The sequence below is a fragment of the Amblyraja radiata genome, chromosome 10 (assembly GCF_010909765.2).
Source record: "Amblyraja radiata isolate CabotCenter1 chromosome 10, sAmbRad1.1.pri, whole genome shotgun sequence".
In the NCBI taxonomy this organism is placed as follows: Eukaryota; Metazoa; Chordata; class Chondrichthyes; order Rajiformes; family Rajidae; genus Amblyraja; species Amblyraja radiata.
In genome coordinates, this window is record NC_045965.1 from 19,118,641 (window position 1) to 19,133,063 (window position 14,423).

General features: G+C 39.1%; 1 protein-coding gene across 11 annotated transcripts in view; it reads right to left on the reverse strand.

Annotated features, from left to right (window-relative positions):
* dock7 (dedicator of cytokinesis 7) overlaps nucleotides 1-14,423 on the reverse strand; it is a 132,244-nt gene that overhangs the window by 28,196 nt on the left and 89,625 nt on the right. For 6 of the 11 annotated variants that reach the window (XM_033028259.1, XM_033028258.1, XM_033028255.1 and 3 more), the window contains 5 exons: nucleotides 11,216-11,370; nucleotides 10,246-10,428; nucleotides 9,723-9,858; nucleotides 6,501-6,597; nucleotides 4,953-4,970 (listed from right to left, as the gene is read on the reverse strand). In XM_033028259.1, the coding sequence (XP_032884150.1) occupies nucleotides 4,953-4,970; nucleotides 6,501-6,597; nucleotides 9,723-9,858; nucleotides 10,246-10,428; nucleotides 11,216-11,370 (589 nt within the window). The remainder of the gene's footprint in view (nucleotides 1-4,952; nucleotides 4,971-6,500; nucleotides 6,598-9,722; nucleotides 9,859-10,245; nucleotides 10,429-11,215; nucleotides 11,371-14,423) is intronic. The other 5 variants (XM_033028261.1, XM_033028260.1, XM_033028263.1 and 2 more) reach the window with 1 other exon arrangement.

Here is a 14,423-nt window from a genome sequence, read left to right on the forward strand (position 1 = left end):
TTCCCCCATTGGAATTTGTTAAACAATAACCTTGCTGACCTACACAGTTGAGTTTCACAAATTGCAAATGACTACACAGTGGGAGGGCTAAAAAGTATGACAATAACTCATACAGTCAAGTAAAAGTTCTACCCACATCACTAGAAAGTGGGGAGGGGGAAACATGATAAAATATAACAATTTGGAAAGAAAGTAATATTTTCTACAATGGTGGGCAGTTCACTCCTGAAATACAGCCAACAGATACTCTCATTTATTTATAACTTGATTAATCATGTGACACAAGAGTTCGATCTTTTGCACTTTTACTGCAAAAATGTTAAATATATAATTGAATATTTATCTTTTTTTATGGCAATCATTTCTATTGCCTTTAAATCAAATTAACTGCCACAATAATGTGGAATTTCCAATAGTGATCAAGGATAAAATGAAGTAAGAATGTAGATAGCTGAGTAATTGAGCCATGAATGTGGTAGACTGTATATTTAACGGTGCAGATAGATATACATCTGAAAGATCGAGGAATTGAGGGTTATGGGGAACTGGCAGAAGAGTTGAGGCCAGCTAACATTAGCCATCATCATACTGAATGATGGAGCAGGCTCAAGGAACTTGATGGCCTAGTCCTGCTTCTATTTTCTTGTGTAGGGACAGAGCAGGTTTGCAATTTAACGACTATAAAATAAAATGTAAATCTGGTTTTAAATAAAGACAAGATCCTTAGGTGGGGCAAGAATTGAACAATTAGTGGAAATCTATGGCGAGTTCCGCATGGATTTCTGCACCCAAACCCAATGTATGGAAGAGGAACACACAAAGTGTAAATTAAACATGAATCAATATTGAAACCATCCTCTGTACGTGCTGCACTGAGAACTGAAAGCAGATGACCTCCCCTTCCACAATTCCCTGGGATTATATGTGAAGTGCACACTGGTGAGATTAGCTTCATGAAGGGACAATAAATCATTTATAAAAATTGTTACAGCAAAGAAACCTAACAAAAAAAACACGAAAATATCAGTGCCATGTTGGTGACTCCAAAAGTCAGCTTGAAATATATTCGACTAAAAGATCCTTGCTGCAATTTTCAACTGGCTATAGTCTAAAATGATAATTTAATTATTGGGATGACAAAAAATGGATTAAGGGGTTGAGGAGACAGGGAGAGAGGAAGAACTATTCTCACCATAAGGTGTAATATAACCTTAAAACATACTTTAAATAAATGTACACAAACCACGTAACAAAATTATAGGAAGAAAGATGTTTATTTAAATGCAAGAGTAAAAAAGGAGGCAGAGTGGAGAAAGATGAAATGAACTCGAGACAGAGATGCAGAGGAAAATGGATGGATAAAATGAGATGGTAAAGATTCATGAGGAGATAGAAAGAAAAAAAATCACACCCAGTTTTCATTTGTAAGATTTAGGCACAGCGTACCATGTTTGAATTAGAATGCAAAAATACCAGTCATGTATTGTGATTACAGGCCTTTGTAACCATCTAAAGGAAAGTAATGTAATAACTTAATATATGAAATTCTACTGTTGTACATGTCTCTTGTTACATGTAATCCCTTCAATATGAAACTGCAAAAGATTGTTAAATCTCACATTTTGCACTTCATTATTCATGCTGCAATCTCTCTGTAAATTTTGTTTTAGTGCTTTAATCTTCAAGCCACATGCAGACCAGCAGAGGCATCAGTGCAAGCAGAGTTTTTCCACACCTCTTAATGTCCAGTTGGTGTGCTTAGCAAGCATTCTACTCAGCGTTCAATTAATCGTACAGAAATAGCAATTGCACCAGTAGATTCAATAGGTCAAATTGTTTACAGATGAGTTGAATCTTTTAGGGTTTTAAATGACTTTTTTATTTGCTAACTGTCCTATATACTAGAAGAAACTTTTGCTAATTATTATTTGGGCTAAGTCCCAGTGAAGTAAAGATAGGTTAGTGGCCAAGAAAGCATGAAGCCAAATATTGGACATATGTTGAGGAACGTATTTCATTCACAGTATACATCAGCTGTCATACATTCAAACCTATTTATTAAGATGCACATTACTGTGTGTTGCTGCTTTCTGGACAGAATCATTAAGTAACCCCATAGTGATCCAATATCTACTTCACCAGTCCCTCACTTCAGCAAATGTTTCTAAAATAAAATCACTGTGGGGGTTGTACATTATCAAAAGTAATGGTTGCCTCCAGATATAAATCACCCCCAGCAACAAGCATAAATGACCTGTAATGACCATAATACAGCAAAGGTAACCTCTCATGCCGCAATGTAAATTAGCCACAGTGTGACTTGCATCATTTTGATCAACTGCAACATTTGCTCCTTTCATACCAAATCCACGCAACTAGAAAAATAGGAGGAATGTGGAACAACAGGAGCTGGATCACACGTGAAATAAATTGCAGTAGCCGTGCGACATTACTGAATGCTCTTAATGCTAAGGTGCTATTTAACCACTGCAGTATTAAAAAATCCTGGAAACTTAAGTCAATGGGAAACCAATGTATATAAACATATCGAGCATTAAGAAAAAAAAATTGTGGTCATTGGAGGCCAGTTCCCGCAAACCTAGAATATCAGAGTAGGAAACCATCCTGACATTGTCTTGGACCCAATCATCTTGAGCCAATTATCAATGACCTTGCCTTCGTCATAAAGTCATAATTCGGGGGAACCTTCAGTTCCATTCACAACTCTTCAAAAAAGGATGAGATCCCTGGGCTTATGAAGTCGATCTGGATAACTTTTAGGCAAGACTGATCTGAGGAAAGTCACTTTCATTCCACACAAGTTCATGCCAGGAGCATCCGTCAGAAGGGTGTAGCTAATTTCCTCTGATATTCAACAGCATTCTGCTGCCGCTACCCCCCCCCCCACCCCCCCCACCCCCCCCCCCCCCCCCACCTTCTGCGACAACAGCATTTTGAGGAGTGCTGAGATTGGGGTCATCATAATTATACCAGCCACACAAATTTTGAGGCTACAAGCAAAGATCAAAAGCTGGGTATCCTAAACTGAATGATTCATCATCTGAGCTTTTCCATCACATGGCAGTCAGAAGTTGATGGAATACTCTTATTTTGCCAGGATAAGTGCTGCTCCAACACACAAGAAACACAACACCATCCAGGCATGCTTAACTTGTATTCTAGCTTCCAAGAAAAAAGTTCTTCCTTAAACTGTGATTAGTCCACAATGGCAGGAGTATGTATCAATTGCATGGCAGGAACTCACCAATATATCTTTAATAGCAATGCTCAAATCCACAAAATTAAGTGCCTGGAAGGGCAAGGACAACAGTATCACACCTGTAATGATCCGATGATGACATGAAAGTTTGTTCCTGGTCCTTTACCAAAAAAAATAGTGGATCTCCCTATCATCATCACTTTGTCTTCAATCCACAAACAGATATGCAGCTGATCACTGTCCTCTTAAAAGTAGTTAGATGTGGGAGATACATATGGGCTTTGCCAACTACACACATCTTTAACAAAAAGATAGAAAGTGCCACTAAAACATCAACTATTTACAAACTAAAATAATGGCAGATGTACAAAATATGCTAAAACATAAAATGCTCAACAGATCTGGCAGCATCTGTGGAAAGACAAACAAGCGATAACACTTCAGGTGCAAGCTCTTTTGACAGATCTGAGAAAGAGAGAAAAACAAGTTAGTTTTAAGTTGCCACAATGGTAGGAGGGATGAATATGGTAAAGAGAATATCTCACAAAGGGTGAGGCAGTTAGAGGATACCTGACTGATAGGTTATAAGGACAATTAGAGAGAGAGAATATGATTCAGTCTTATCTCTCTCTAACCACTCACAAAAGTAGACCAACTAAATAATCAGGATAACAGAGCAGGTACGTTAAATTCATTTCCATTCTCTGATCCTCTTGGACCATTGGACCAATCAATAATTCTATACATAACTTAATCCCACAACAGCAGAGGCCTCACCCTATCCCAGCAGAACTTCCTTTAGTTTAGTTTAGAAATACTGCACGGAAACAGGCCCTTCGGCCCACCGGGTCCACGCCGACCAGCGATCCCCGCATATTAACACCATCCAACACCCACTATAGACAATTTTTACATTTACCAAGCCAATTAACCTACATACCTGTACATCTTTGGAGTGTGTGAGGAAACCAAAGATCTCGGAGCAAGCTCACGCAGGTCCCGGGGAAAACGTACAAACTCTGTACAGACACCGCCCGTCTCCGGCGCTGCATTCGCTGTAAGGCAGCAACTCTACCGCTGCGCCATCGTGACCTTTCTTTTACTTTAGAGCTCACCAGCTGGTATTCTGAGACTATTTGACCATGGAGCCAAGATCTCTGTCCATGAGCAAATCCATTATTTCTGACTGGATGGTGTTAAGTGGATGGAGATCTTGGCACTGCCTCTGCTAAAGCTGACTTTTTACGGAAAATGGCTTGATCAGCAAGCTTTCGAATGCTGCCCCATTAAAATGGCCGTGCACCACATTGTTATTTTGTATCCAATATCTGGCAAGATATATCCAGCTGGGCTGGCCAAACTTTTAAATGGGGTGGGATTTGAAGAAGGACATGAAACATCAAAACAGCAAAGTTATTTAGCTGGATAAAACGGAAAAATACAAATCCAGCATTTGCAACTAAAATTAATATTTTTAAAAGATGGTGGCTAATTTGTAAAGTGTTCCTTCTGGCATTTAGCAGGCTCATTCCACTTTTAAATTTAATACACAGAAATAATTTTTGCTATTGATCTCAGGGCACAATAATTATTCACACACACAAACACACACTACATATTATATCAAGCAGATGTGTGCACCAAACAGAGCCCAGTTGTAAATCAATGTTTTAATTTGTTCACCCATGTTATGCAGAAGCGGGGATGGAAGCAGCAGCCAGTGTTACCATACCTGACAGATTTCTGACTTCTTTAACAAACAGCACATGTGAAGAAATAATTACAGCTGTGGATTAGGATATAGGCAGTGAGACAGAATAAGAGCAAACTTAACAACCAAGAATGCTACATCAGGAACACACCTAGCAACTCAGCCAGCTCAGGTGCTTAAAGTCACTAACTCTGTTGTACTGAGCCAAGCAGACTGGGAAGGTCCCATACTCTATCCTTGGCCTTAATGAACCAACGAATCAGACAATCTCCTTAACATCAACATTGAAATATGTGAAAAACAGAAAAGCATTTGTCTGTTGAATTTGTCCAATCGCAGCTATCTTTCTTACAAATATCACTATTGGCCTCCAGAAATGTTTGCCCCCCCCCCCCCCCCCCCCCCTTCCAACCCCCTCACCCAACTACAGACCTTTATAACAGAGGGTCTTAATTAAATGAGGCACATACCACACTATTTTTTGAATCCTGGATGAATGCCAGGTGAAGAAAGTTTCAGGTACAGTAACTATTGTTTCAGTTAGTTGAACAGCCTGCTGACATTTAATTATATAACGAAGGGTGGGAGGATTGTAGGGAGTTGCATTTCAGCAATCAATGCTTTTAAAAGAGGGGAAAACATAAAGGGTTATAATTATTGGATGTTTTATCTCATAAAATTTGACTATTTTACCTGGGGGAAAAGGAAACACAACAGGCTGTGGATGTTGAAATTTGGAGCAACAAACAATTTGCTGGAGGAAATCAGGACTGATACAAACTTTCGACCTAAAACATCAACCAATTCCTTCCCCTACAGATGCTGCTCAATCTGCCGAGTTCCTCCAGCAGATTGTTTTTTATCCGAAAAAAGACCTGGTTTAATGCTCAAATATAATTCTGCTGGTACTTTTTAATCCAGATTTCACATCACACCTCACACCTTTTCCAAAATTTAAACCAGTGTTTGGAGGGCTGTGTGACCAGAAAATGCACCGTGTTCGAGTCTAATTCTTCCCTGATTTCATGTTAATGGATGCTCATTATACCAGCACGGTCTAGTGGCAGTAAAAAGTTTATGATAAATCACCCTTTTTTGTTTTTCTCATTCAGAATAGTTGCAGGATTCCCGAAATCAAATTTCCCCCAAATAAAGGCAAGTGCAGTGAAAATATTCTTAGTATGCATCAAAATGCATCTTCAAGTTTCAGCAGAAAACAGAACCAGTGCACACCTAGCGGTGTGTGTGTTCAAGTCAAATGACCTTTTAGTCTACCAAATCTACCAGGGACGGACAGGTGCTTCTTCACCAGACAGACCCAATGCATCTATGCAATGCAATTTAGACTGTCTTCTGGAATGCACTGCTGGCTCACAACATTAGGTAATTGGAGTCAATGCTCCCATCCAGCAACCAACAGCCATCAATAGAAATAAATGTTGTTGGAGGAACTATGTTTTATATACTGTGAATCCATCCTGATTCTCCATTTTCACAATCTATTATGGCAACAGTACAATGTGATATTGTTCCATCTTATTTACAATAATCTCATTATACTTAACGCACTTATCAAGTTTTTCGCTGTTCTGGCGCCAATGGGTCATATCTTTTCTCCACCTCAGATTTTCTTGGCTTCCAAAAGCACTGCCAGATGGACTTCGCTCTGCATGTGAAGCATACATTAGTAAAGTAACATTATATGTGACACGTAAAGGGACAGGACATACAATAAAAAGTATTTACTTAAAGATTATAATTACCAACTTAAATATGCATGCATTACTATTTTGTAAACAAGATTTTAAGAGTATAAATAGGTAAGCAGGTTCATAGGTTACAGTAAATTACCCTCCGTGTAGGTAAATGGTTAGAAGAATCAAAATGGAGTTAATGGACATTAAAAATCGAGGCAAATTTGATTTTTTCCCAGATGTTGGGAAGGACATAAAGGGCCTCATCATTGGACCTCTTTCCCAGGGTGGAAATGTCCACCACTAGAGGGCACGACTATAAGATGAGAAGGGGAAAGTTTAATGGAGAAGTGTGGGGCACATGAAGGCAGATATGCCAGTGGTGTTTAAGAGGCTTTTGGAAAGGCACATGGAAGTACAGGGATAGAGGGGAGATATGGATCATGTACAGGCAGGTGAGATCAGTTTAATATGGCATCATGTTCGGCATAAACATTGTGGGGCACAGGGCCCGTTCCTGTGCTGTACTGTTCTATGTTCTGAATAAACAGTAAGGTACAACATAGGAGCCGACAAAATGTGTAAGAAAAAACTGCAGATGCTGGTTTAAATCGAAGGTAGACACAAAATGCTGAAGTCACTCAGCAGGACAGGCAGCATCTCTGGAGAAGGAATGGGTGATGTTTCGGGTCAAGACCCTTCTTCACACTGATATCAGTGGAGTGGGTGGGACAAAGGTAGAATGTAGTCGGAGACAGTAAGTCTGGTGGGAGAACTGGGAAGGGGGAGGGGATAGAGAGGGGATTGAAAACCTCTTACTTTGGTTGTGCTTTTGCCAAGTAAAACCAAGGGCAATCTCTCCAAATGATATGAAATTAATTAAGAGTTGGTCTGATTACAAAATAACATTTAGATGTGCTGCACAAAGTCTATATCTAGGTAATCCAACTACAATTACTGCTGAGCAAATTTGCTAACACTAAAATAAAACCATGTGCTTGATTTTGTGATTCCCTCATATTTCAATGGCCATTATAGGCTGAATGGTGCCCTAGATTCCTATGATTATATCAAATATTTCAAAATTCAATAAATTTTGAATGAAAAGTAATTGTAAATAAAGCTTTGATAGTTTAGCTTCTACCATAATCACATGTATATATTCCAACCTTTATTTCACCCGTAGAATGTTTATAAAATGAATTTTAAAATGTTTTTTCCCTTGTGTTCAGTTTATTTAGAATGGAAACAGGCCCTTCAACCCACCAAGTTAACGTTGACCATCAATTACCCATTCACACTAATTCTATGTTATCCCATTCCCTACAAACTAGAAACAATTTAGAGGCCAATTAACCAAACCTGCACATCTTTGGGTGTGGGAAAAAACTGGAGCACCTAGAGGAAACCCACGTGAATACAGGGAGCTAGACAAAAATGCTGGAGAAACTCAACGGGCGAGGCAGCATCTATGGAGCGAAGGAATAGGTGACGTTTCGGGTCGAGACCCTTCTTCGGATCACAGGGAGAATGTGCAAACTCCACACAGACAGCACCCGAAGTCAGGATCGAACCAAGTGTCTGGCGATGTGTGGCAGGAGTTCTACCAGATGCTTCGCTGTGCCATCCTGTCTTACTGCCTGTGAAAATTCTTTAATGTAATTGGCTGGCCATCAGCCAGAGGACATTATTGCCTGGAATTATGTTAAAGTGACAGCAATCATGATTGGATAAAGAAAGGCTCTCTCCACTGAGATCAGTAGAATTTCTGTGCACCCTTTTTTCAAGGCCAGCCGTGACCACTGTTAATTTGCTGACCACTGCAGAATGCAACCCGAAAAACATGTCATTTAGAGGGTGAAACATTTCATTTAGAGGAAGAAAATTAATTTAAAGGATGAAGCAAGCTAAAAATACAGTGGAAAATCAGACTAGTGGAAATTGTAAATATTCAAAACCCAGAAAACTAAAACAAGGTTAGAAGGAAGTGTGATTGGAAAACAAGGTCAGAAAAAATGGCTGTCATTCGAATTTAACCTTCATTGCTTGTTCTTGGGAGAGGAAAAATATATATATTTTGGTTGAAGAAATTAATTTTTTTTAAATTGTGAATTGTAATGACAATCTGGATTTTGGAGTAAATTCTATTAAGAATAATGGTAGAATGGTAGAACAAATACATGGTATTAAATATTGAATCGTGTGGTTACATATCGTAAGCACAAACACTAGTTCATCTTGAGTCCATGTGAAATTTAAAAGGAGTAAATTGGGACAGTTTGTTTTATGGGAAAGATGTGGAAGAGAAATGGAGGACATTTCCCTGAAAGTGGAATCTCATGTAGATATGGTGGTAAAGAAAGCTTTTGGTGTGCTGGCCTTTATAAATCAGAGCATTGAGTATAGAAGTTGGGATGTAATGTTAAAATTGTACAAGGCATTGGTGAGGCCAATTCTGGAGTATGGTGTACAATTTTGGTCGCTTAATTATAGGAAGGATGTCAACAAAATAGAGAGAGTACAGAGGAGATTTACTAGAATGTTGCCTGGGTTTCAGCAACTAAGTTACAGAGAAAGGTTGAACAAGTTAGGGCTTTATTCTTTGGAGCGCAGAAGGTTAAGGGGGGACTTGATAGAGGTCTTTAAAATGCTGAGAGGGATAGACAGAGTTGACATGGATAAGCTTTTCCCACTGAGAGTAGGGAAGATTCAAACAAGGGGACATGACTTGAGAATTAAGGGACAGAAGTTTAGGGGTAACATGAGGGGGAACTTCTTTACTCAGAGAGTGGTGGCTGTGTGGAATGAGCTTCCAGTGAAGGTGGTGGAGGCAGGTTCGTTTTTATCATTTAAAAATAAATTGGATAGTTATATGGACGGGAAAGGAATGGAGGGTTATGGTGTGAGCGCAGGTATATGGGACTAGGGGAGAATACGTGTTCGGCACGGACTAGAAGGGTCGAGATGGCCTGTTTTCCGTGCTGTAATTGTTATATGGTTATATGGTTATATAAATGAGAAGTGTCCAGATAAAGGTACCAACAGTTAGAATGGGGTCTGACAAACATGTTGGTACGGGTGAAAATAATGAAAGTACCTAATTGGCCTCTGCTACGCCGAACCATTTCCTGACGAGCTCCAATGCTTCCTAGAATCGCTTCTTCAAGTTTTGCTTTCATGTCTTTTGATTTTTTGAATGTGAGACTGTTCATTCGCTCAAAGGCTTTCTTGCCCTGTTATGATTTGAAACAATATAAGCAACTCAATAACTTTTCAAACTGGTGTATGTAAGTATTGTGGTACAATTTTATGTCCGGTATGTAATTCACTTCAGCTTTGCAATATTCTATCTCCAACACAGCATTAGGGTTAGGCTTTGTGAACAGGGACCATAATGTTCAGAGGGCATTTAACTATGGAGTGCATTTAAACAGCTCAATTCAATCATGTTCTGACAAATATAGCAAAGTGCATTAAATAGCAGTAAAACAGGGATCATGGCTTTTCATTAACATTCTTTCACACAGAAATACAGTAAATTTGTTATTTCTGTTTCATGATTAAATGTTGGGTCTTGCATTAGCAAAATCAGGAAGCTTAGTGATTTGGGGGGCACATACCTTATACTCATAGCAGGACACACAAAGATACATCAAGTCCAATAAGCGGTTTAGTTGAAGGACAGAGAGATCCGCAAACCACTTCTGCAAAATCGCATCATCTGCATTTTTCAAAACCCAGAGAAGGCAAATCAGCAAGCTGCGGCTTGATTCTGCGGAGAAGGTAGTATACTGCCGTCCACTCTAAAACAAATCAGAGTTAAAACTCGGTTATTTCAATTCTAACTTTCTGCCACAAAGCAATGACTAAGATTCTGATACTGGTGCATATTTAGTTTTATTCATGGGCCTTTCTATCATTATTTCATTAGATTCACAGGTAATCTATATTTTCCCGTCAGTGAGGGATTGGCCTCTCAGCACCTTTTCCTTTAAATTGGAAGGTCATTTGTTCCATCCAATTCAAGAACCCAGCACATAATCCAGGTTAATATTAGAGTGCAATGGAGAGTGAGTGTTTGAATCACGATGTTCTATTGAATTGGATGTTAAACTGCATAAGTGTCCACCGACCCCCACCCCCTCTCTCCCCGTAAGCATAAAAGATCCAATGATACTCTAAGATGAGTCCCTTCAACATCCTGGGGAAAATCAATTTACATCCTTAAGACAGATGATTTGATTACTCATCTTACTGCTGATTATGCAGCTTTACTCTGCAAATCAGCTGCCGCATTCCCTCACTGCAACACTCCAAAGATATTCAATAGGCTGCAAAGAGCTTCAGCATGCCTTGAGGTCAGGAAAGGTGTTACAAGTACATTGTCCTCCAAACTACACTTCCTACACTGCATTAAAATTCATCGTTGCTGCATCATCTTCTCTGATTCTTTCAAAATTGTGATATCTAAAATCTTGTAAACGTTATTTAACCACTAACAACTGACCTATCCCATTTTCTCTTTTATTCTCTCTCTACGAGCCGTAGCCTCTCATTTGGACCCTCTTGTAATAAAGTTGATTGCATTACCCCAGATGTCAGCAAGAAACTGCTCGGCCGAGAAAGCTGAGGGACGGATGCTCCTGCGATTGCCATTGCGACAGTTTGATTGATCATGCTGCTGCTCTCCATCTCATAATCATCTGTAGATGCAACGTTAGGGCGACCTCGCAGATTTTGGGATTCTTGAGAGAGGGCAGGCAGAGCAGGGGAAATGAGGAAAAATAATATCTTACATGATGCTTGAAACGTTATCAACAAAGTCATTCTCAAATAAAAAAGATGCTAATTTAATGGTTTATAAATTCTGAGATAGTTGATATACTTTTATAACCTAAAAGATAGTTCAGTTTTTGTGAAAGGTCTGCAATTACTTATTTTGGTAAAGTAAGTACGCTCTACAGATGCATGGTTAGTTTCCTACAAAGCCAGGTTGGTGGCTAGTTGCCTTACATCAGACCAATTCGCCAAACACAGAAACACTTGTGTGATCAAATCCTTGTCAAGCACCCTGATGATGCCACCTGTAGGTACATACCAGAAAATTCTACATTAACAAGAATTGGTTCATCTGTTCATCTACCATAAGCATTTTTCACATGTTCATGTTCAAAGTATGTTTGATAATCTGGAGATTACAAATAAAAACAGAAAACACTAGAAATACTCCGTAGGGTAGGCAGCATCTGTGGAGAGGGGAAACTGGGGTTGACATTCTTTCATCAGAAGTGGATATTTTTATTAAAATAAAAGAGCTGAGAGCTCAGTGATGGGAACAAACAATTTCGAATTTAAGACACACTTTGGCAACATTGCTAGGTAAGATTATCAAGGATTAAATGTATAATACTTCCTCTCTTATAATGGACATCGATTTCAGCCTTGGAAGTGTACCTTGGAAGTGTGGTCAGTGTAATATTTTAAATTTTACATCAGTGTTTCGAGCCATTTCATGGGCAATCTCAAGCCAACTATCAATGAAGCTGAGACTGTCCCACAGCTAATTTAATCTATCATAGATATAAAAATACTTTTGTTTTACTCCAGGTGGGATTTGGACACTGAATCCAGATGTCTAAGGATAATTTGCAAAATAAATAAGAGGCAGAGAGAATGGGAGATGAACAGGAAGGAACACAGAGGAAATAAATGAATACAAAAATCAAATAGAAAAATGTAGCAGGAACAACTGAAAAACGTATCTGACATAAAAATAGGAGTGAAAGTCAAACAGAAAGAGAGAACAGGAAAGTGATATAACAAGAATTCACAATCTGCCTATAAAAAGAGAAAGTCCAGATTTTTCTTGGAGATATTTCCAGATTACACAATATACAACATTCTGAATCTGACCTTTCTGGTCTGGGCCTCCTCCACTGCCAGAGTGAGGCCCCAGCATAAATTGGAGGAACAACACCTCATATTTCACTTGGGTAGTTTACACCCCAACATCGACTTCTCGAATTTCAGGTAGTCCTTGCTTTCTCGCTCCTTCCCCTCCCCCTTCCTAACTCTCCCACATAGCCTACTGTCTCTGCCTCTTCCTTTCTTTTTCCCACCCCCCCTCCCCCCGACATCAGTCTGAAGAAGGGTCTCAACCCGAAACATCGCCTACTCCTTTTCTCCATAGATGCTGCCTCACCCGCTGAGTTTCTCTAGCATTTTTTGTCTACTTACAATATACAAGTACTTTGAAGACCATTAAATACTATCAGCCACAATACAGGTGCAAATTTTCCAGCCTACCCAGAGCATGAGATCCTTTGTAAATAACCAATGACTAACTCTTTTTCTCAAATACATCAGTACTCAATATTTATGTTATGATGAAACTATAGATATGTTAAAGACTGATTTTTTAATAAAGTGTTAGATATGGTAGAGACTGAATTAGACACTATGATGGGGAAGACTTATTTTGACTACATGGTTGGTTGGTTGGAATTATTGCCTTTCTTATCTATATCCATCTTTTGATTTTCTCACATCGACAAACTTTCGTTCAACTCCTGATTCAAGAACAGTTTCTTCTCAGCTGATATCAGGCAACTGAAATCATTTTCTCAGCAGCAGGAACACGATCCTAAAGATAGAGAACTATCTTTAATTGGACTTTATCTTGCACTAAACAATATCCCCTTTATCCTATCCCAAAACTCTGGGGATGGCTTAATCGTAATCATGAATCGCCTTCTTTTTGACTGGATAACACAACAAAAAATCATTTCACTTTATCTTGATACATGTGACAATAATAAACTAAACTAAATATCTTGCTCCTTATTTCTTCTAATTTAGCATCTATTTGCAGCAGTTTTCATGCTCATAATACTTTCTGATCTACCTTTCTCCTGAGAGGGGGAAGTGGCTTGAGTAAATTTCATGATTTCAAATGAAAGTTATGTTCAAGAATAGGTGTTTGTAATGAAATGTCTTTCGATACAATATTATTGAATGAATTTTCAGAATGAGATATCCTTAATGTTGCAAATCAGCATTTCCACAAAACAGTTTGTTCAGAATGGAAAAAAATGCCCAGTTGCAAAATATTTCCAAGGATTCTAACAAAACCCCAGTGCTTCACCAGGTGTGCCTTGACAATGCAGTACAACAAGCTGTTGACCAGTGGAAGTATCTTAATCAAGCCTGATGTTCTTAGGAGCACCATGGATAATTATCTTAAATGAGACCAAATAACAACTAATGACACCTTCAACCACATTAATAATTGCAATTGTTGGCAAAATCTGTTGAAGTGAACACTTTGATGTAAAAGCACTCCCTTGTTCAATTAAAGGATTTGAAAAATACCATCCTGACTTTCTATCCTGGCCCCCTCCATTGCCAGAATGAGGACACCCCCCTCCCCTTTTCCCCCAACTCTACCACCCATTTTTCCCCATTAACCCTTCCATTCCCCTCCTCCTACATCCCCTTCCACCTACATCCCTTACTCAGGCTTCACGTTTCATTCCTCCTTTCTCCTTTCTACACCGTTTTGTTCCATTTACATCTCTAGCCTTTGTCCACCCACCGAATCAAAACCTCCCCTCACCTGTATCAACTTATCAGATTTATCAGGTTTTGTCCCGCCTCCACCTCTTTTCCAGCTTTCTCCCTCCTACTACAATCACTTTAAAGAATCCCCGCCCAAAAGGTCACCTCTCCATGTCCTCCAGAGATTCTGTCTGACCCGCTGAGTTACTCTAACACTCTGTCGCTTTTTTGTTTGTAAATT